The 24,302-nt window shown below is 41.9% G+C and overlaps 1 protein-coding gene across 1 annotated transcript in view; it reads left to right on the top strand.

Moving 5' to 3' along the window:
• The window catches only part of LOC138513680 (V-type proton ATPase 116 kDa subunit a 4-like), a 4,716,919-nt gene that overhangs the window by 3,275,185 nt on the left and 1,417,432 nt on the right, over positions 1-24,302 (top strand). The window contains exon 21 of the mRNA XM_069628745.1: positions 21,120-21,218. Within this exon, the coding sequence (XP_069484846.1) occupies positions 21,120-21,218 (99 nt within the window). The remainder of the gene's footprint in view (positions 1-21,119; positions 21,219-24,302) is intronic.

Below are 24,302 nucleotides of genomic sequence, written 5' to 3'. Positions count from 1 at the left end.
TCCAACCTCCAAGTAATAGCACTGCTTTGAGAGTCTATCAAAAAATGAAGAATACGTGGGAGGACACAATCCATTCGCAGAAAAAGTGACTTACGCTGGTAACATTTTTTTCGACTGAATGTTCCTCCCACTTATTCCTCATCGCCCCTCCCAACCTACCCTGCAGTAGAATTATGTGACGTTACACTTTGTTCTTTCAAGGCAGAATACTGTCTTATACAGAGTAACACCATATGATATTGAGGGAACGCATTAAACGGAACTGAAGCTAATGGTTGCTGCTTTTATTAATCAAATGCTTGTGTTAGGCCATTTGTGTGTTGATCAATGTCAATCATCTGACAGTTTGTATCAATGCCACACATTTGTGTTGTCATCTTTGATGTCCTGCGTGTTAGTCTTAGCAATGCACGGTGGTGGTGCGTTTTATGGTTGCTTAGCTTACCAAAACTGGCGAATTTTGTGAGTTTTCGGTTTTACTTGTAACCATAACATCCCTTTAACAAAGTTTTTTCATTGAATATCATACGTTGTTATTAGAGCAACTTAAAAATAAAGTACCTTTTAACAATGTTTTTTCATTGAATATATATACATTGTTGGGCTGAGAAATGTGAATTGGACGAAACTGCTGCATTTCCTTAATTGCGTGCATAACTCGTAATAGTGGGAGCTAATTGGCACATAGAAACCACAATGGGTGCGATATGCTGTGGTGGTTCTGGCCAGGACCCAGAGTCTTGGGTGCCCAAGACTGAAGTCATAAGCAGTGAGGTTATAAGTGAACATGGGTATGCGGTGGTTGTGTGCACGACCTAGCGTCTTGGGTGCATGGCTGCAGACCATGCACCCAAGAGTAAATTTATAAGTAGTGAAATTACAAGCACCATGGTTTTGATATGGTGCAATGGTTGTGGGTAGGACCTATAGTCTTGGTTGCTTGGCCGGAGGGTGTAGGTGGTAGGTTATACATCCAAGACGCTAGGCCCAGCCTTCAGCCACTGCACCATATTACTGCCATAGATTAGACGTGTAGATCCGAATATGTAAGACAGGACTGTAATTATACTTACTGTTTACTTTGTTCAGAATCCATATATGTCTTACATGACATTAGTACTTGGCGGAAATATCCTTTTTTAATTTCTGTGATAAAAGAAGAAAGCATGTTAGTGTTTGTATTTTATGAAGACTTATTACATTGTATAATGGACAGTTTAGCTTTTTTTTACCCTCATATTTAGTTTACAAACCAGTGTACTGTGCATTTTGCTCAGTTTCTGGGTTTGTTTTTCAAATCCTTGGGTCTGGGGGAAAAAAAATCCTTGTTGGATTAAAAAAAAAAAACTTTATTTGCTATGCTACAAACCATTTCTTTGTTTTCTTTGAGTGTTTCCTTGTTCTGATTAATGTTATGTCTGTTGCCTTGTTGCAGATTTTTAACAGTTAGATACCTGTTGGCGTATTCTAACTGTGCATTTGTTACGGATTTGTGGTATTCATGTATCTGTGTGGTTGTTATAAACTCTTGGGTAGTTAGATACCTGTTGGCGTATTCTAACTGTTAATAGTCTTACTTGATTTTTTGGTAATGTTGAAGTATACATTAGTTATTAAATTTTGGCTTTAAGAAGATTAAATACGCATTTGTAAGATTAGCTGGCAATCTCTGCTTTAGAGTAATGGTGCTATCATTACAACCATCCACATTTCTTTTTAATGTATGCAGTGTAGTGACCTGCATTGGTTGTAGCTCCTGCGTGGTAGATTATACCTATTGTTGTAAAGGTTTTCTTTCAAAGTGACACTTGACAGTGTGTGAATCCAGTCAGCTTGCAGTTGTTTTTGGTACCATCTGCATTATAACATAGAAACATAAGTATTATGTAGTTACTATGTGTTTGTATCAGTAAGGTGGAGCGATTGTATGAATTGCACATAGTACATAATCTGCCATGGTTTGCATTCTGTACAAGTTGCTGAAATGGAATGGATTCACAATTAGGTATGGATACATACACAAATCACTCATTTGGGATTTGTTCCTGTATTACATTGTTACAGAGTGCATGTATGTTTCCACATGTATGAAATGTGGAAGATTTCATTTATAGGTATGTTTTTGTTTTCCAGTACTTGTAGTAAGTACATTACAAATTCTTGTGGATCTTCTTGTGAGTTTATAGTGAATCTCACCATTCCAGCACAGTAGTTTAATTCTTGTCTTATTCTGTGAACACTGTACGTGTTGTCAGGATTGTTTGTTGCGTTTCTATAAAGGACTAACATTTGCAAACACAATTGGTCTGTACTGTGTAGGTAAATATTGTTAACAATTGGTGGCAATTGAAATAGAATATTCATTGCTACATTTGCATAGCAACTTACAGCAGTTTCATTTGAAAGGACCAGCTAGTTCTGTCTGAGTGCTTTTTTTCTGATTATGTTCCTTCTTTGAAGTACCTGATTTACTTTCCCTAATAGGTTCTTCTTTGCTTGTGGTAATTGATGAAGTTTTAGCCTCTTTTTTTTTTGAAGGATTTGCTATCAGATTCTGTTGCATTTCTGTTTGAATTAGTTATTTTACCACGTTTTACTTTTTCTGCAACAGGATATTGTTTCAGATGTGGGGGTGTACAGAGAACGCAGACTATTGTATTCTAAAATGCAAGGAATATCAGCGTTCAGTTTACTTGCATCAAAGTTGATTGGAAATAGACCATCAAGTGTACTTAAGCATGATAGTGCTATGTAGCTCATGCCTTCTTTAAAGACTGTTTCCTATATCTATCAATGCTTTGTCTAGGGTAAGGCCGTGGATTTCTGAATGGTGACTGCATATGCAAGAGTTAGAGAAAAATTTTCTCTACGTACATACATGTCTTTGAAGAGAAGGAATCGAGCAGTTGAGCGCCCTATCCTTTTCACTTCTGAAAGTTTGTCAAAGCGAATAATGACAAACTGAATGTTGTTGTCACGTGGGTATGTTTGAAAGCCAACAACTGTACCCAGTGCCCCATTAACTAGCCCTTGCTCCACGTCAAGGTTACGTTTAAGCATTACTCTACAATTTAAGGATAATTTTAATATTTTTTCCAACCCAGCTGTGTTGGAGATTGAATTTTCTAAGGTATTTACCCATGTGTGAGCAAGCCCAAACAAGACTAGAGTCATACCATGTACGTCTAGTTTGTCTGTGGCGCAAACTTCCATTATTGGTTGCATTTCTTTATTTAACATTGTTTCATTGAATTTTAAACAGCTTGCAAGAGTTGGCATTAAGGCCATACAATTGACATTTTTGTGTGCTAATTATTCCAGATCATCAGTAGCACATGCAGTATCACCATAAAGTGCATGAATGTGCCGGTTTTTCATTATTGCTTGTGCTTCTTGAGATAGTATACTTTTTAAGATGTTGGCATAAGTGAGATCTGCAGATTGCCGCATGTTTTCTGTTAATTCTCTGTATTGGAAATGTTGCCAAAGGTTGACATTTCCTATGCTGCCAACAGTTTTACTGCAGAGTTTGTGTCCTGATGTTTTAAAAATAGGTTCACCTTTCACTTGTGTCAATTGTAGAAGATCTCCAAAAACGATGATGTGTTTCCCTGCAAAGAGTTATTCGTAGTTTGTTTTAAGTACTTTTTGCAATCTGAGGTGAATCAAAGCCAACATTAGGTTGGAGGCCATGCTCACTTCATCTATTAGTAGCATTTTCATTTGTTTTAATACTCTGCGTAGTTCCATTGCAGCTTCTGCAGAAAGTTTGTAATAGTCTAATTTGTTTTGGTGTTCTACTGGAAGGAGTATTAATCGGTGTAATGTGACACCACCTATGTTGTAGGCAGCTAAACCTGTGGGGGCAGTTACAACAGCTGACAGTTTGTTGTTTGTCAATTGTTGAAGGAACTTGCTGATGATTTTGATTAAGAATGTTTTTCCTGACCCAGCTTCACCACTGACGTACAGCAGTATAGGTTTGTAATTTTGGCAGGTACATTCTTTATTTTCGTGTTGTACACCATGTGCAATTTGTTTTGCTACGTCTTCAAAAATAGTATGCTGATCTTTGTTAAAAGTTTTGCTTGTTGTACAGTTAAGTCTTCTATATCTTGATAGTGACACATGGTGTTTTCCACTTCTGTCATAGCTAATTCTGCTTCATTTGCTATTAGTAGCTGTCATAGTGGTTCTTGGCTTCCTGTTACAGAAGGTTGACTACTGTCGGAAGTGTCCTCATCTATTTGGGCCTAAAGTTCTTCTTCGTGTTGCTGTTCATTGTGCAACATTGTTTTGTACTGCGTAAAGTTCACATCGGTGATAGCGCTTTCATTTGCTTTGAAAGCATCTTCATAGCAGTCATAGTTATCTAGTATCTCTTCCTCTTTTCTCCATGGTTTAAAAAGTTGTAGCAGAGACATGTAATATAGTTCTTTCTGTTGAGGAGTTTTTAATGACAATTTGACATGATTAATTAAGCTTCATTTGATAAGTTTCACTAAGCTGCCTTCACAATCTGTCACTCTATATCTACCTTTGCTTTCATCGGGTTTTATATTATTTTTGTATGCAAAGTTTTGAGCTATGTGGTATAGACGCATGCTTTCCAAAGTGCTACTCCTGTTCGGATAGTATGTGTCCAGTAAATTGTTTTTTAAAATGTTTTGGCTGTTGGGATCATTTCTGGCAATTGTTTCTATGTCTTCATATGATTTCAGAACTCTTTCTAGATTTAGCAGGACCAAGACTTAGCCATACTATGTTGTCTGATTTTCCACACAAAGCAGTACCGGTTAAACGACCTGCGCTTCATTATCGCCACATTCTCTATGAGAGAGCATTTTTATGTCTAGGTCATCCCAGAGGTCTTGAAGCTCTGTTTTTTCTGCTTTTGTTAAGTAGGCTGTAACATATCGTGCAACAGCAGTGGAATTGTCTGCAATGTACTGCACATCTATGTTTGCATTCCATAAGAGGGCAATGATTGCATTGTAATCATTGATATATTTTGATTCTTCTGTTCTTTTTATGTAATACGTGTTGTTAGGTGATTTACCTTTAATACTATGTCGAACTGAAGACATGAAGTTGTTCACTTCACCTGTTTCTGTAACTGGTCTAGGGAAACCAAAGCAGCATTTGGTGTAGTATTTCCCTTTGCTTTTGTATTTGCGACGACAATATTTGCCACATTTGTGTCTTTGAAATTGTAAAATCTGCCCATGCAGTTCACTGTGTCCGTTGTGAAGGGATTTCACAAGTGACATATTTTGGATGAACTGAAAAACAGTGGCATCACTGTTGTGACCAAATTTAGGTGCACCTTTGATCCATAAAAGTATGTGAATATGTGGTGCTCCTCTCGCTTGGTATTCTTTGTTAGGCAGAAACCTGTGCAGTTCCCTTAGGGACCACTGCAAAAAGTTTAAGACTACAGGAGTTAGCAGTAAACCCAATTGGTAGCAGTCTGCACCACCCAGATTTACCTGGTAGCTGTGGCTGAGCAGTCAGACTTCTCTCAAGAAGAGTTAGGCAGTATACAGAGCATACCTAGTAGGGCAGGTACACAGTAGAACAAGCAAACACTGACCAGAGCTTCGGTGTAAAAGATATATAATGATTTATTTAAAAACACATCTAAGAAAACACACTGGCACTAATCTCAAGCAAGTTCAAAAACACAGTTACTAAAGCATATACACTCCCTTAAAAGAATATTAGACAAGTCTTAAGTAAAGCCCCACTTATTTTCAGACAGCGGTGAGCACTTTCAAAAGAACACAGCAAGAGAGGAAGGCAGAATCAAACCGTGAAGTTAGAGTTCAGAAAGCCGGATCCACTTTAAGAGGATCAGAACGAAATGTGTCCAAGGTCACACGGTTGAAAAGTGCACAAAAGTCTGGAAAGGTTCAGAAAGAAGTTGGACCAAAAGAAAGGGACCAGTTAGATGGTCAAGAGCCCAGCCCAGTTTAGAAGGTTAAGGATTTACTGTCACCTTGTAGGAATCTATAGAAAGGGAGGCCAGGCGGTCACAGTACCTTGAAATGGGGAGAACACTCCAGCGGGGGCAGTTGTTCCTGGCAGCGGTTGCGAGTTGGTGCTTCGTCTGGCAGAAGAGAAGATCTCGTCGGGGAGGAAAGCAGGGGGTCGTTGTACTGCCAGGGAAGAAACCAGCCGCGGAGTTCCTCGATTAAAAGGAGTGGTCCTTTTATTTGCGGTTCAGTGGTAAGTGGCTATCCGGTTGCCGGGGTGCTTGGCACGGGCAATTCGACCACTAGACGTCCTGGTAGACGAAAAGGAAAGCAAACTGGTTGTCCCCGCCAGCTCAAGGGGAAGAGACTCTCCGGCAAGAAGATCTCCTCTGTCGTCGGGAAGTGGTGAGACGGTTCAGCAGGGCTCCACCGGTGGTGTCGTCGTTGCAGGTTGGCTCAGCTTCTCCCTCTTCGGATTCTCAGGTCCTGTGGCGACTTCTGAAGTTCCAGTCCCAAAAGCCCTGCTTTTATGCAAGAAACCCCCATTCATTCATCCTAGCTGTCAATCAAACATGCTAAGTGGTGAGCCGGCCGGCTCACCACTTGGGCCAATCACACAAGAGTGCGACTTGATTTGTCAAGGCAACTCAATCCAGGGTGCCTAAACCCCCTCCCACTCCCCCTGTGGTACCCAGACAAAGTGCCACCTCATTTGGAGGCTTCTGTGAAGAAGCCCGCCAAAAAGTGGAACAAAGGGCTCGACTTGGGTTGGAGTCGCAGAAGAGAACACAAACGCCATTTTAGAATCAAGTTCTGGCAAAAAATACCAACCGGTGAATTAATATTAAATAAATAACCCGGCGGTATGTTTGAGGCTATAGGAATTAAATAATTAAAGTGTGTAGCCTCGAACAATGGGAACATCCCATAGAGATATATTTGCGGTCGAATATAAAAAGTAGTATCCACTGCCACCAGCCAAAACTCGATCAGGGGGGACGGAGACGTGCCCCCTCGAATAACAGACTCTGGGGCAATCGAATTGCCCCGACCAGTATGTCCACAATACGATGGTTTGTACTGGTTTCTGTTCATAATTTGGAACTAGTAAAGCCAATGGTGACGTTACATGCCCTGGGAGACAGTAGTCAGTCCCAGGGTATGGAGTCTATGGTGGGGTGTCACTATGACACCCCTGTGGCACTGCACTGAGGGTGCTGTGTAACACACATAGTAAAAACACATGAGACCCTATGGAGTAAAAGACCCCATAGCCCATAAAACACATTAACAGTCAAAGGAACCCCTCAAATCATGTCCAAGAGTGAGGAAAAGAGACTCACTCTTGGCAGGAGAAAAAAAAGAAACTCCAGAAATCCAGCAAAGCTGCTGGAGGACTCACTAGGTTAGGAAATTCAGCCTAAACAGAGAATTCTCCCTAACATTCTTTTCTTCAAAAGAACTGTTGCACTTCTCCGAGGGGAGGAACATTTTTATTGCAAATAAAGTGTAACATAGCAAAGAAACGATGATGGAAATATCTTGACACATTAACTGGATCTAGAGAGCAAAGTTCTCCAGGTGTTAATATATCTATGTTGGTTTTTTTGTTGTTTGATATGCGTCGGGGGTCCAAGGTTTCTGATCATACAATGTAAGTCTCCGTGCCGTCGGAACCAGTATTCATTCTTTTGTACCACGCATGTTTGCAAACAGATTTGTTATACTTGATTGTAAAACCTCATCTTCTTCTTGTACTTTTTGTATTAATTGCGTAGCTGGAATATTTAGAAAGGGGGTTCCAGATTTCAAAATGTGTGCAACTCCGTAACATAGCGTTGCTGGTTCACTTTCAAAGAGTAGGTGGAATATGTATTCCACATTTTGTCTAAATCTGGGATCTTGCGAATACATTCGTAATGAGCGGTATTCTGATGCCGTAATCTGAGTGGGTCCATCAACATATCTTCCGCCTTTGCCAGTAGGAAATAGCAGTGGAAAAGCACGTGCTTCTATACTTTTTTCCCATATGCTCATTGGTGACCCTTTGGTTTGTCGCATTTGGTACGTTCCTAGTGCATCATCTACGCTTTCATTGGAATGCAAGGGATGAATTGTGTAATGGTCCAAAAGAGTGGATACTGCAGCAGGATCCAGAAGTTCAAATTGTCCAGTTTCTGATGACTCTTGAATTATTTCAGTTGTTTCCCTTAAGCTTTCTTCAATATTTCCTTGTAGTATTTGATAGTCTTTTAGATGTTGCAAGGCTTGTCTAACTTTATGTAAGTCCACCAGTTGTTGCCAAATTTTTGTCTTTTGTTTGTACACCATTTACCAAGACAATTAAAGAATGCGCTATTGAATGTTGCACTCCTAGAGTGTGCACATTTTCTGTTAGATCTAATGGCAAATAAACTACTTTGCCACAAATGCCTTTCACCAATTCAGAGAGAGGTAGTTTTGTTGTTTTTGGTTGAAGGCTTATAATTGCTTGAAATGGGTTAACTGTTTGAATTATGATGCTCGCATACACATTAAGTTGTTGCAGGGGTTTTGGTAGTGGGAACAATTCCAAATTATTTGTGATAGCACGTGAAGGAGTTTGGTTGTTGTCCAGTTTTGTAGTGCAGTAACTGCAACATATTAGGGGTTCACTTATTTTGTATTTGTTTTCTGCTAAAAGGTAGAGAGCTAATTCAAACCATTTGGAATCTTTATTGTCTTCTATTTTGTATGCTATGTCTATATTTTTGTGTACCTTTTGTAAAGCGTTCTGCGGCAACATACACACATGGTTTGGTATTTCAGCCGAAGCACTTTTAAATGTTAGTATTTCTTTTTTTATGTGTATAATAGAAGGTTGCTATGTGCAGAATTGTGGCTAGTCTGTTCTAAAACTATTGCATTTTGTAAATGGCTTTCACTTCCAAAATATTTTCTCTGGATACGGTCAATTTCTTCTTGTAGGTATGTGGGTGTACCATGCAGAAGAGTGTTATTTAGATTGGCTGGTTCTAAAGCTGGACTTTTAGCATAGTATATGTTAGACACTAGATTTCTTACATTTGAATGATGTATTGATATACTTTTGATATCATGGAAGGTGCTTTTGCAAATAGGTCCTGAAATGCAGGCTAATGAATGTCCTTGTAGTCCTGTGTATTTGCGCACTGGACAGATATCCATATTTTGCAGCACTTTCATTTTAATTTTGTCTTTACCTTTCACATACTGATTGAGTAACTGACGTAAAGATTTGAAAGATTTGTTAGGAATGGCACGGCCATTTTTATACTTGACGGTCTGGTTCAGTCAAATCGAGAGATAATTCTGAGTTTTCAGGGGATACTTTTCTAAGCAGTGTTTCTTGTTCCATGATGGTATTTTTGATTTTTTCATACCCTCGTCCACTGCTATGGATGGCAATTGTGTTTGTTGGATTTTGTTTGTATGCTTCTTCATTAAAATATGGTTCTGTGGTTGTGCGACTCCCTTCACCTCTACAAATATGCAAGAAGTTATTTTTGTTGACATTCCGTTCATTGATAAGTTTCTTTTGTAGTTTAGTACTTAGTTATGTTAGTGGTTTCATCCTATTTAACACTAATATAAACAACTTCCTTTTGAGAAGGATTGCACTGTCCACGAGAGCTTGTAGGGATAACGTTTTAAGGGTTGAGGATGATTTCGGTCCTCTTCTTATTAGATTCTGATGGACTCTGTGGCGAAACATTTTTGCTAAAATACTTTTTTACTATGGGTTCTTGTTACTGTATCAGGATTAATAGGAGCATTGTTTGCAGTACTGGTAGCCGATATTTTGTGAAGCGTTTTGTGTTTCGTGACACATTTTGATGGAGGATGTAAAGTTTCGGTAGTGAAGCTTCCTTTGTTTCGCTAAACGACTGTATTAGCTGTTTTGTTCCAACGTTCTCTACAAACTCTGCTACAGATGGATGCTTACTTTGGACACTTTCATTTGCTCTATTTCTGCATTCCTTTCTACGGACTTGCTTTTTGCTAGGCATTCTTTGGGGTCTGTTGAAAAAAAGAAGGCATGGTTTGGTCTGTTGTACAATGTATGTGTGCTGTGTGAATGCGTGCATGAGTTTGATGGGGAAGCTCTTTGTGGTGGTGTGTGAATGTGCATTGGGCTGTTACAATGATTTGGGAAGGCTATTTTTCTGTTTGTATACTACTACAATGTGCTTCAGATGAGAGTTCAAAGTGAGCTAGTGGTGAGGAGAAGCATTAATAGTAAATGTAATGGTATAAAATTGAAACAGCTATTTGTTTTCTAGTACTAACATTCTAAAGCTTCTGTATGTTATTTGAGTTCCAAAAACACAGGGATTTGTGAGCCATTCTGCCCGTTATTCTTTGTTTAATAAATGGGGATTTGTGGGTAGAATGGTTCAGAAATCAATGTTTGTTGTGGTGCACAAATGAAATAACTCACACAGTCTCTTTGAGGCACAGTAAGAATATAAAAGGTAGTACTGTACTTTTTTCGCAGAATGACCAGTTCTTCGGATATGTCGTTTGCAGTGTAGATGTTGATTTTCAGGAGAGTAGTCTTCACTGCGATTGTAAAAAGAAGAAGTTAGTAACTGTGTGTTTAAAGCAGTGATGTTACTGTACACGTTAATTTTGCATCTTTCGTCAGAGTATTCTCCTTTGATATCTCAACACAGTGCATGTGAGCATTTCACTTCACTATGTGCTGTCTTTGTATGTTATTTGCAGTATGTTAGTTGCACGTGATTCAGAAATGAGTAAAATTTTTAGGTTATGAAAATGCCTTGTTTTTTAAGCTGTTTTATCTATAGCAGAGAGGTTTGTAAGTGATAGGTCATTATAGTAGATGGGAAAAATTTCACATTATAAGTACGAATCCGAAAAATCCGGAGACCCTCAGAGGGAGATGTCACCACAGCAATCGTGAGCGTTTATATTTCTCATACGATAGCATTGGAAGTAGCATTAATGTAGGCGGTACACAGTAAAAAATTATGACATTTTCTAATGGAAAATCGAGTTTCACGCTAAATAGGGAGGTTTGTAACGTATGTATAGGTTATGCGGGAGACAGTAAGAAGTAATGCGGTTTGTCAATGAAAAATCGGACATCTTGCACTTAAAGGGGGAGCGTTGGTATTTATTGGCTATGCAGATTTAGTTTAGATGAAATCACAAGGGTTGCACATGTTCTCTGATTAAAATATGCATATCTCTACTTTATACTCATGCATGTGCGCATGGAGCTGTACGTAGAAATCCGCAACACTTGCACAGTATTTTTTGAAGTAGGTGCTTTGCAATGATATGCGACTTCCCTTCAGAGTCATCGATAATACATTTGAAGTGCGGAATTTTGATGACAGTTAGATTTAGTGATGTTGATTGCGATTGGTGGATGGTTGTGTGACTGCTTAGTTCTGTCCAATGAGGGAATGGATTCGCGACTGATGTGGAAAAGGTAGAAGGACTGCCTAAGAGTTACGTCCCGCACGTAGACAACGCTTGTCCGCGGCTAGGGCATGTCACATACGGGTTTCTACAGCAAATCCAGCATGGAAAGAGGACTGTAGGCATCAGCCAATCAGATGTTCACATTGCTCTTTTGTGTCGAAAGACGGTGCATATACTGAAGATGGCAGAGGTGGAGAGGGTCAGGGTTTTGGTGCTTAGAGATATTTTTGTCCATGGTTTACAGCACTATGCCGAAAGTAGGCATGTGGCACACAATTTCGATGTGAGAGGAGTGGAGGTGGTATGGAACGCTGAGACTGATGGCAATTGTCCAAGTTTGCAGAGACATGCTTAGGATGACCACTCCCCATGTGGTACTTTTGCACTACGGTGCTTGCCATGTGGGCTACGTGAGTTCACGTACATTGTTGGAAGATTTGGAACAGTTGGTTCAAGCAGTCATGAACATCTTTCAAACTGCGAAAGTAATTGTTTCTGGGTTACTGCCTAGAGGAAAATGGGACAACAGTTCTGTTTTCTGTCCTGCTCAAAGTATTGGGAGTTGTAACATCAATTGCGGCATGCGTGCTTTCATGTTATGAGCTGGTATGTTTTTCTGCAGCCACGAGAACATTGTTCCCAGTAATGCAGCTTATTTTGAAGCAGATGGTGTTGCGTTATCTTCTTTGGGAAATGCCATGTTCTTTTGGAATGTAAGGCTTGCTTTGGAGAAGGTTCAGTAATGGTTGTAGGAGTAAGGTAAGAAGAAAAAATATTTAAAAAAAAACAAAAACAGGTGCCTGTAAGGCATCTGCCCAAAAAAAAAAACGGCTCTTTTCAGAGCTCACCTTAAAGGGGAAAAGGGGAATAATATTTAAATGTAGTCGTCACGCTCCGATCCTCTACGTATCCACGGACATGGCGGTAGTTTGCAGGCAGCGCGTATTACCAATGGGGATTCTGGGGTGGAGACGCATGCAAATGAGAATATGCAAAGGTAGGGATTGGTCATTAAAGTTCAGTGGGTGTGTTCTGAACTGAGAAATTTAGTGAGAAGTTATTTTCCCTGACAGGAGACCAGACAGCCAGGGCTCTTTGTGCTCGAAAACAGATTATCTGGATTTTGGGAAACTCATGGATACATTGGTTGAAGGTGCATGCAGAAAGTTGCGGTCTATCTGCAGATCTTGGATTTCCTCATGTGTAAGTGCACTGGCATGGCGTGCGTAGAATGAGGTGGCTGGACTTGGTACCTCTCTCTGCTACTTTACAGACAGATCGTCATCCTGATATGCTTTTCATTCATTGCGGAGGAAACAGTTTAGGCCATGTCTGTGGTATTTCTTTGCAATTTGTAATGAAGGAAGGACTTGCGAAGGTCCTGGACATGTTTCCAAATTGGCAAAAAGTTTTTTCCCGTATTGCACAAAGACAAATATGGCTGCGTTCTTCTGCATTTGGTCCACAAATGGAGAAAGCGAGGCACAATGTCAATAAAGCTGTTTGTGCCTTTCTAAGAGATGTTGGCATGTCCTCATTCCACAATGAAAACATTTTGTTTCGCAGCACTTTCATTTTTCGCAGAGATGGAGTCCATCTCACATATGCTGGCAATCAGATTTTTTTTTGAATGTACAAAATGCTTTGCAACCTTTTTTGGATTCATAGTCGCCTATTTGGCAATCCGTTTTTTCCAATCTACAGTTTTTGAAACACACAAAACACCACCGAAAGGCTCTTTTCAGAGCGACCACTTACTCCCAGCAAAAAGTGCATTGGTTTTGCTCCGCTTGCACCCTCCATTTTTGTGCGTCCTACGACTGTCCGCAACTTTTTGAAAAATGCGCGGGGGCCTACAACGGTCACTTGATAGTTCTATTGTTAAACTGAGAAAGGCGGCTCTGAAAAGAGCCTTTTTTGTAATTTTTGTTGTTTTCTTGTTTGCTGCTTTTGAGCACACAACACACTAGGAGAGGAGGGCAAAGGAGGGTAAGGAAGGGACACCAACCACGGGGATAAGAAAGGGCAGGTGGAGAGAGAGAAAGATGTAGGGTGGGCTTTACTTAGGTAGGGGGCAGTTCTTCTGGTGCTCCGTGACCATAGCCTCAAAAGCACTTCAAAGACTCTCGCCCCTGCAGAGTACTGCGTCGCAGTACATACACAATATTGTGACCCTCGAAAGGTAAGGGTCAATAGCATCAAGAATGGCTTGTGAGGCAGCTGGAGGGATGCCTCCTCCACAGGAGTGTCTCTTGTGGTGAGAGGATCGGACACGGAGGATGCTGTGGAGGAACTCAATCTACTACGTTCTTCAAATGGCACCACCTTGCGAATGTCCGCACTGTGGAATGAAGTTAGGTGTCGCTTCATGGTTGTCGTACCAAAGCTGTACGCACCAGGTCTCCCGCGACTCAGCACCAACTGGCACTGGTTACACCTGACCAGGTTTGCACGTGCTTTTGGTACATTCCCAAAAACGGAAAACAACTGTCACACCCACGACTCCCGGCGAGTGCTTGTAGTGCGGAGTTCCTCCACCTCATTCTCTTCCTCGATCTCTACATCCTCACCTAATTTCCCTCTGCAGGCCCTTGGGGAGGTGGTGGCGGTGGAGGGTTTGGGGGTGGTGCTGAGGCTAATGAAGCAACAGTAGCCATGGATGCCATACGGATTAGTCGGCTAATGGTGGCTACAGCAGTAAAGGCAGCACAACTCAATCTGCTATAGCCAGAAGCACAATGAAGATGAACTCGGGGGTGTGGCCATTTATAGGGGTGGAGGGGTGCGGCTCGTGACCATATTGATCACTCAAAAGCGTTAAAAAATTCTAAACAATACGTTCAAAGGTAGGGCCATTGTATGGGACATGTGAAATGGTGATTTTATACTGTAAAATAATTTCCCATGTTTGTATAAGTTCTTTTGAAATGTTGCGGAAGCAGACAAACTGTGCAAATTAGTCCACACGCTCAGCGGGGGTGCAGTCACATGATGTCCTGAACACATCCACGAGGGAAATGGATGCCTGCTGGACAGCAAATGCAGAGTAACGGACATGCGCATGCGCGCGGGTGTTCTACGGACAGTGTTCGGGTCCTGAAACTAAAAGTGCGACACAAGTGACACGGACAGTTAAGGACAGGTGCGATGTTCGCAGTACTTATGGGTGTAGTGCGCATGTGCGTACATGATCTGCTGACTGTACGTCCAGGTACAGTGTCTATTTGTATTGCGCACCAAACCCGAGGGTATGAGTGCACAGGAGCAGCAAGGTTATTCACAACCTAGTTACATGTTACAGTGCATTACTGTAGTTACAGTAGTTACAATCAGATAAAGATAGATACATCAGTCATGATACAGACAGAGGTTTGCAGGTTTACAAGTATACATATTTACAAAGGGGGTAATGCGACCTGCATACAAGGGTGGAATTAGCGGTCATTGGGCCTCATTACACGGTCGGCGGTAAGGGTTTACCGGTATTTTACCGGTAAACCCTTACCGCCTTACTACGAGGTCCCTTTGCAGGTTGGTACATTAACGCCTGCTTTTAGCAGGCGTTAAAAACGAACCCGCAAAGGGACCGCGGTGCTAATTACGGTACTGCAGTTTGCGGTACCGTAATTAGCGCCTTCCCCATTCCCATTATGCCCTATGGGGCAAAAATGGGAATGGGGAAGGGCAATGGAGGAAGGAGGAATTACCGCCTTCCCAACCTTGGAATAGGGCGGTAATTCCCCTTTCCTCCAAGGCGGTACCGGTAAATTACCGGCATGAACCATGGCGCTAATAGCGCCATGGTTTACCGCCTACCGTATAATGAGGCCCATTGTTCTTTATCCAGTGTATGTAGTTGCGTCTGAATTGTGACTAAGTTTGGGGTGTCCTTAGTGGGGGAGGGAGTTCCAATGCTGGGTTGCTTTCACTTGGAAGCTGTAGCCCCCCCATTTTGGCGCGTTTGAACCTGGAAACAGTGAGTAGGTTGGCGTTGGAGGTTCTCGTAGGTCTGTTGGACGAGTGTTTACTTGTTCTGTCGACTAAATAAAGGGGGGGCAGCGTTGTTGATGCACTTGTGTGTTAGTGAGGCCACTTTAAGCTGGATTTTGTCAGTAGTGTTGAACCAGTTATAGGCTCTCCTAATGTTGGAGATGTGTTCTTTCTTGGGGATGCTAAGCGCTGCTCTGAGAGCGTTGTTTTGTAGCGTCTGTATTTTGTTGGTAATCTGTTTGCTAGCTCCTATGTAGAGGGCATTACAGTAGTCCAGTTTTGATAGTATAAGGGCTCTGGCTAATGTAATGCAGCTCTGGGTGGATAGGAAAGGTTGGTTGGCTGCTCGTATAAGCTTACATGTGTAGGCCGTGGCAGATGCCATGGAGCTAACCTGTTTGTGGAAGGAGCGGGCGGAGTCAATGTAAATTCCTAAGGTTTTCACTTCCTAAGCTACTGTAATCAGGTTGCCATCTATTATGAAGCTGGTGTATTTATGGTCCAGTTTGGTTAGATTAGCAGTGGATCCAAGTATGATTAGTTCAGTCTTGTCATCATTCAGGCATAGACTATGAGAAGCCATCCATGCCTGGATGATGAGGTACACCTTGTTCACCAAGGCCAAATCATGGTTGTAATCTCCCGTCAACGGGATGAGGATCTGGGTATCATCGGCATAATTAGTGTAGGTGATACCCAGACCATCTAGATCATCAAACAGGGGCTTTGTGAACCTGCTGTACAGTGTAGGTGAGACGCAGGAGCCTTGAGGGACTCTACATGTAATGGGGATGGGGTCGGCGGCAGCTGTGGTAAAGAACACACGCATGGATCGTTGCTGAGGAATGACCCGATCCAGCCGATGGCTTCTTGGGAGAAGTGGGCAGCAGAGTCTAGGTGATTGCATAAGATTTTGTGATCGACTAGATCAAATGCTGCGGTGAGGTCTAGGAGGAGCAGAAGAGCAGTTTTCCCGTTGTCTCTCAGAGTCTCAATTTGTGCCTTCAAGTCGATGAGGGCTGTTTGTGTCCCGTGTTGGGGTCTGGAGCCTGATTGCCGAATACCGAGGAGATGGTTTGTTTCAAGGAATTTTTGGATTTCTTGGTATGCTGTCTTGTATAAGATCTTAAGTAGGAAAGGGGCAGTGGTAAAGGGTCTGTAGTTGGTGGGAATGGAGGGGTCAAGAGATGGCTTTTTGAGAAGGGGGAGGACCCAGGAATCTGAGGTTGCTGGGGACGGTGCCTGAGGAGAAGGAGGCATTGATTAGTCTTGTAATGAATGGTGAGAGGTCTCTTGCCGCATCTTTGATGATTTGTGGGGGGCAAAGGTCGCCCTGACAGTTCGATGGTTTTAGGCGGAGAATTATTTTTTCCACTTCTAGAGTGGAAACTTTCGAGAAGTTAAAGCGAGATGGGTTGGACAATGGGTGTTGAGGCGTGGGGTGTGAGGTTGTGTTAGTGGAGTTGGTTTGTTTAGCTAGGGACTCTTTCTTGTTTTTGATTTTAGTTTGAAGGCTTGTGACTTTGTTGTTTAGGGCATTTTGGACACTGGTGCACCATTGTTTGTCCTTCACGCAGGTGTCCGGAGTTAGCACTGGTGTTTCCAATTCTTTAATTATCGTGAGTAGCTCTTTGGTGCTGGAGTTAGAATGTGCAATTCTCTGGTCGTAAGACTCTTGTTTGGCAGCTATGATTTCTTTTTTGTAGTTGGACCTTATTTTATTGAGCAGAGTTTTATTGTGGTCTGTGGGAGATTGTCTCCAGGCTTGTTCCATTTTGCGTTTTTCTAGTCTAAGTGTTTTCAGGTGATTAGAGAACCAATGGTTGAGATGCTTTTTTGGTTTGCATTTTCTTAGTTTTAAAGGTGCTATGGATTCTAAGGCTGTAAGCATGATTGGTTATAGCTTTCAACGAGGTAGTGTGGGTTGGAAGTGGCAGGGAGTTGGTTGAGTGCGGGGAGGATAAGAGGGATCAGTTTTTCCACTAATCTTTTTCTTACTTCTCGTGGGGATGGCAGAGGCTATCCCATTGTTGGTAATGGCGCTTGAGGCTTCGAGGGTGAAGGAGAGGAAGTGGTGGTCGGACCACGATTGGGGGGGGGAGTTATCAGTGATGGATGCCACGCAGTTGAAGTCTGCTATCCAATCGAGAGTTCTCCCTTTGTTATTGGTGGGGTCAGATACTTTTTGGGTGAAGCCTAGTTCAGAGAGAGTATTGATGATGGTAGCGTGGTGATCTTTGGGGTCTTTAAAGCCTAAATTGAAATCCCCAAGGAGAAGGCTTTGGAGGAATATTTTAGGTTGTTGGCAAGGACATGCCTTAGGACACCTCCATTTTGTTTGACTACGGACTTGCCAGCCACCGCGCCTGTTCTACAGACGGTACGGACAGGTATAGTGTCCTTAGGACACTTCCATTTTGTTCATTTGCAGACATGCCGGACACCTGGTGTGTTCTAAGAACATGTTTTATCTCGTTTGTGAGCGGTACGCAGAGGTATAATGTCCTTGGGACGCCCCATTCTGTTAATTTACGCACAACTTGAACAGATGGTGCGTTCCAAGATCAGTTCCATCTTGGTTGCCATTGGTACGGGTAGGTGTTTTGCCGTTAGAACATCCATATTCTATTGCTTACGGCTAGCTCGAACAGGCGCGCTGTCTGTGGACATTTTAACTCTTTTTTTAAAAAAATGTTTTGCCTCAAACCCTTCCACTACAACTAACATAAAAACACTTTCAATACACACACACAAATCAAGAGAAATACAGGGAGAAGCAGATTCTGAAACAAATATAGGAATTAGGGTTTAACACGGGCTGGTTGTGAGGGGATGATTTGTGAGGGGATGAAGGGATGGATGTTTCATCAAAACGTTTATTTTCTTCTTGAAGGTTTGGGGATGGTTCACTAGGAAATGGAGAAGAGGGGCAGGTACAGGTGGGACAGTGATATCGTATATTTCCTCACATATTCCTCCACAAATTGCCTTAAACTGTTAAAATTGTCATTTAGTATATCCATTTTCACTTCTATCCTTTTTAGCCTGTCTTCCTCTGTGTTTGTTGGCCTTTCCTCTTTTTTTACCTGGTCTGTTAAAAAATAAATATATATATATGTTAAATGCCCATAAAATACTGACCATTAATTAATTTGCTTATGCATAGTAGTGTGTACCATTATTATCGCTATCTTCGGACATTTCCCCAATCGGAAAATTCTCCTCCAGCCACTCCAAAGTATTGCACATTTCTGTGTCAAAACAGCAGAAACACATGATTTTGTCTGCCCCTCATACAACAAAAAGTACACACACACATAAGAAAAATGAAGTTCACTTACTATTTTGTTGTAATTTGTCTTTGTTGTACTGTGTGAGTCTACTGTCGCTCCTGGCTGCACAGTTTCTGTGAGGTAATTATGTTGGAGGCACACCTTTTTTTTGTTATGGTATAATCCATTTCATTCTACATGGTCATTAAATGCATGGTTATTGTTTCAGAAATTTAGGTTTACCTATTTATTTACTAGTACTAATGTCTTTGTGTCCTTTTTCAAAGTTGTGCATTTTTCATATAACACAATAGTACAATTTCAGATACCCCCTGACTGTTTGGGTAATGTTGACCTCGTCCGCGCCCATCCGCCGACAGGCGCTCAGGCCGTGCCTTTCAAATATCATTAGCGAGGGGGTTTAGTATGTTCTATTTTACAAGTATATAAAGTAAGGAAATTATACTACATACCTCCCAAAATCACATGATGAAAGTGTATATTCCGTAAAAAAAACTTTATTAACGAGATGTTATGATTAAGCTCCCCTTCTAAAAACCTATGAAATTCAGCAAAAAAAAACTTTGTTAAAAGGACGTTATGGGTAAGTTGCCCTACTAAAAACATGTGCAATTCACTTAAAAAAAATAAATAAAAAATAAAATAAAAAAAACTTTACAAACGTGACATTATGGTTCAAATTAAAAAGTAAAACCGAAAAACCCCTGAAATTCGCCAGTTATGGTAGGCTAAGCAACCATACCTGCCCGCACCACTGTGCACTGCTAAGACCAACACCCAGGACATCAAAGTTGACATAAATGTCATTGATGACATCACATGTGCATTTACTTTCCATGAAAAGTCTGCAGAAGGGAGTCTTATTATAATGTTGATAAAAAAAACTGTCAAGGATCATTGGAATAGATGACACGAGCTATGTGGTGCACTAAGCAATGCATTTATATAAATAGCATTCCATTATGAAGTTCTTTACAGTACAATAATGTACTCATGTATAAACATAAGCATTGTGTGCAGCATACATATTGGAGGTGCAATATTCATAATCTTCCCATGTTAAATAGTGAAATGGTAAATGCTTTCTTATTAGAGTTGTGTACTGTGCAACATGTTATAAGTAGCTAATGAAACCCACTTCCTATATAATTTCATTATTACACACGAAACACAAATACATAACAAATAGAAATATGAATATATACAGTGAAAGTGAAGTACGCAAAAAAGCAGTAGAACCAGAAATTGTTCATAACCTACCTGATTTTTATGCACAGAAATGATTGTTCTGCTTCAAATCTTCTACTTCCCTATGTAAAACTATCACATGATGTGCCTGCATCCTAAAGAGAGTACTGTGAATACAAATATGAGCATATCCACAGAAAGTACAGTCATAAAAAAAACATACCAATAAGAAAGTGTTGGTAACCTTACGGATTGTCTTCATACACAGAAAGCATTGGTATCTTTCAAGTGTGTATTCTCCCTATGAATAAGTTTCATATGCTATGAGTGAACCCCAAATGAATTAATGTAAAAACATATTTGAAGTGTAAGTCTACAAATATAGTACTTTTTGATTTTTTTTGTTCCCAAGTATTACTGGCTAAGATATATCACTAAAGGAAAAAAAGAGGGAGCCAGACATGTGATGTCATCAATGACATTTGTGATGTCATCTTTGATGTCCTGGGTGTTAGTCATAGCAATGCACGTAGGTGGAGCGAGTTATGGTTGCTTAGCTTACCATAATTAGCAAACGTAACTGTTTTCCGGTTTTGCTGTGAACCATAACGTCCCTTTAACAAAGTTTTTTTTTTACTGATGTATATATATAGCAGTGAACAAAAACAAAGGGGCTACACATGTGATATCATCAGTGATGTCATCAATGACATTTGTGATGCCATCTTTCATGTCCTGGGTGTTAGTTTTGGCAGTGCACAGTGGTGTGGGCAGGTATGGTTGCTTAGCCTACCATAACTGGCGAATTTCAGGGGGTTTTCGGTTTTACTTTGAACCATAATGTCACGTTTGTAAGTTTTTTTAGTGTTATATAAATATAGCGAGAGGCGACTCCATTTTGTATGAGCAGCACTATTAGGAGCTCTAAGAATGTAATTTAAGGGATCTTTCTTCCTCTCCCCCTCAGCCCTTCTGCATTCATATGGGATTTAGGAAACCACTAAGCAACTTACTGATTTATGTTAATACTCCTCAAAAATACATTACTGAATTACATGCATCTCATGTGACATTGGCTATGGCCATCACTATTCTGCTAGGCTTTTAAAACTTTAACATTCCCCACAATGTGAATGTTTTATATTTGTTATAGTGAACACAAAGATATGTAATATGATGTTTGCTTTATATTTTGTTTAAGCATAAAGCACTTGCAAAGCTGGCAGATCATTCAGTTCTTCAGACATCCGATTTGCCTGTTGACGACTTCTACAGTTGGCTGAAGAAGCAGGAGGAAAAGGTAAAATGAAAGACTATATTCTTGGGACAATAACAATTTATATGCTTTAGAAATGCAACCAAACCATCATTCTCACATATCTCTAGGTTCTTTTTGCTAAAAGGTTGCATTGTCATTGAAGTCGGTTTGACTAAGAATTTAGATTTTAAATGATAAGCTATAGGATGTGTACTTGCTTGATGTCGACACACACACGTTTTAAAGTATGTTATTGCTTTATTTAAAGCAAAAGTAATCGAAAAACAAAGGGCACACTAAGATGTTGATGTCTCTAAAACTGCTCAAGTGCACACTTTGTTCACTGGTGGGTATATTTTAAGTTAGTTTGAGGTTGAAAGCCCTAACATGTGCCTTTCCCCAGAGGCCCTTGAATGTTTGCATTGGTTTAGAGGAATTAACCCAACTTTTTCACAGTGGATCATCATCCAAGACATCATCAGTGATGTGAATTCTGTATTTTCCCTGAGAGACTCTTGGCCACAAGGTCTGGGTGCTTTGAATGTACCTTGGTAACTGTGCAGGTCTTCTCGCACAGTGGATTGTTTAGGGGCCACTAGTTATGATGTGATATGGCATTTATAACGCGCCTATACACAAGTGTTTCAAAGCGCAACGAGGCAAGTGAGAGGGAAGACAGACAGCGATCTTACAAGGCCAGGTGACATTGAGACCACGCAAGTGCAGGGGAGGGGGATGAGGGGGGGAAGGAAAGTGCGGGGGCAGTGCAATACATAGGATCAACAGTAAAAATAAATAAAATAAATAAAAACAGGTAAAAGTGCGGCCAGCTAGTGGCAAGGACAAGGGTAAGTGCAGACATCAAGTGTCATGAGCTGGTGGGGACTGTAGGGATACAGAAACAGCCCCCAAGTGCAGGAGTTGCCTGGGAGGCAGTGCAGGTGTGCAGCTGGCGGGGAAGGGGACCTGGGCCCGAGATCAGAGGGTAGGCAGATGACCTGTGCAGTTTCAGTCAGGAGTTCAGCAGGGGAGAGGAGGAGAGAAAGCAGAAGTAAAGAGCAAGATCTTGAGGTGCTTCCGGAACCGGAGATGGTTCTCCCCAAGTTTCAGGTTGTTCCAGAGGGACGCCACAGCCAAAGAAATGGAACTACCACCAACTCGATGCTTGGAGAAGTGACTGACTCTGAAGGAGTTGGAGGCAGATGAACGAAGAGCTTGAGAAGTAAGATATTTACGAAGAGAGTGTTTTGAATTTAATCCTCACATCCACTGGGAGCCAGTGCAGAGATTTCAGTCCTGGAGAGATACGATCCCTGGGCTTGAGGCCAAGGACAAGTCTCGTAGTCCTGTTCTCGATGAGTTGCGGAGAGTAGTAGCAGGCAGATTTATAAAGAGGCTGTTGCAGTAGTCCAGCCTAGAGAGAACCAGAGCTCTCTAGACAGTGAGCTTCTGGGGGAAGGAGAGGAAAGGGAGAATACCTCTGAGGAGGTGCAGCTGGTAGTATGACTTCTTAGAGACATCAGAGATGTGAGGGCAGAAGGAGAGAGTGGGGTCAAAGATGACCCAGAGGTTTTTAGCCTCATAGGTGGCAGAAGGAAGAGTGGCAAAAGAGGCTCGCCAGAGAGCGACAGGAAAGGAGGAAGCAGGTGTGCCGAAGAGGAGAATCTCAGCCTTACTGGCATTAAGGCAGATCGTTGGCGGCACACCACTCCTGGACAGTGGACAGACAGAGATGAGAGAAGGAGAAGAGGTGGCGGAAGGGAGCCTGAAAATGAGGTGAGTTGTCCGCATAGCTCAGGGAGGATAGCTCAGCGGCAACGTTCTCGCCTTGGACGCAAGACGACACGAAGCAACACAGGTTCGATCCCCGGGTCCGCGCTTAAAAACCTCTGGGTATTTAAGCGCGTTATAAATACGCAACTAAGATTTAAAAAGTAAATAAATAAATAAAAAAAACTATTACGCAGCAACAAAAAAAACTATTGCTGTAACAGCGCCTCGATGCCCGCGGGCTGTGTCAGCGCTTTAAAAAAAATGCAAAAAAATAAATAAATAGCACTGAAAGTTGGGGCAGAGAGCGGCAATGTGGTGGGCAAGAAGTGCCAGGTATTGGTTGAACAGCCAGGGAGAGAGGTTAGACCCCTGGGGAACACCACAGGTAGAGATAGAGGAGAGGAAGGACTCAAGTTGGACCTGGATGGTTGATCGGAGAGGAAAGAGGTCAGCCAAGCCAGGGTCTGATCGGTGATACCCAGGTTATCACAGAAACAGTTGAGCAGGATGACATGGTTGACTGTGTCAAAGGCAGAAGATAGATCAATTAAGATGTGGACACAGGGGGTATTGGAGTCAAGGTTGAAGAGTAGGTCTTCACGGAGGTTCAGGAGAGCAGTTTCCGTGCTTCTGGCAGCTCTGAAGCCAGACTGATGGTTTTTGGGACAACCAACCAATTCAGTGTGGAGATTAAGCTGGGAGATGGCCAGCTTTTCCAGGAGTTTGCCCAAGAAAGGAGTGATGGAGATTGGGCGGTAGTTAGCAGGGCAGGAGGGGTCAGCTGACAAGGGAGTGCCTCTGAGGGAGGCAAATAAGTGGTTGCAGAAGTCAGCCAAAGCAGAAGCCAGGGTGTCAATGTGGTCCTTGATGGTTTTAGAAGAGCAGGGGAGAACCTGTTTTGACGAGACTTTCATAGATCGGACTTGTCTCGAAACCTTGTCTGGGGAGAACAGGGGAAAGGTGGAGAAGGAGTGAGGAGAGGTGGCCACAGAAGGGCCAGAGGAAGAGAGGTAGGAGGAAAAGAGAGGACAGGATGGCCTGAGTTTCAGAGATGATATTGAGAGCTAGGGCCATGCAGAGTGCCTGGGAGGGGACAGGGAAGGTAGAGACTACAGCAGGATTGGCCAGCTCCTTGCAGATTTTAAAGAGTTTGGCCGAGTTGTTGGATGCCGCAGAGACGCGGGCTTGGATGAGGGCTCTCTTCTTGGTGCGAACAGAGCCGGTATTGCCTTTCGAGCAGGCGGCCGGCCAGTTTGTCAGAGGATGTACAGGAAGCACGCCATTTCCTCTCAGCCACCCTGCACTTGCGTTTAAGGGTGACAAGGTCTGAGTCATACCAGGAACTGCACTTGG

The sequence above is a fragment of the Ambystoma mexicanum genome, chromosome 12 (assembly GCF_040938575.1).
Source record: "Ambystoma mexicanum isolate Mex_15411 chromosome 12, UKY_AmexF1_1, whole genome shotgun sequence".
Taxonomy (NCBI): Eukaryota; Metazoa; Chordata; class Amphibia; order Caudata; family Ambystomatidae; genus Ambystoma; species Ambystoma mexicanum.
The sequence above is the reverse complement of the archived record's forward strand: the minus strand, read 5'-3'. Positions and strand labels throughout refer to the sequence as shown.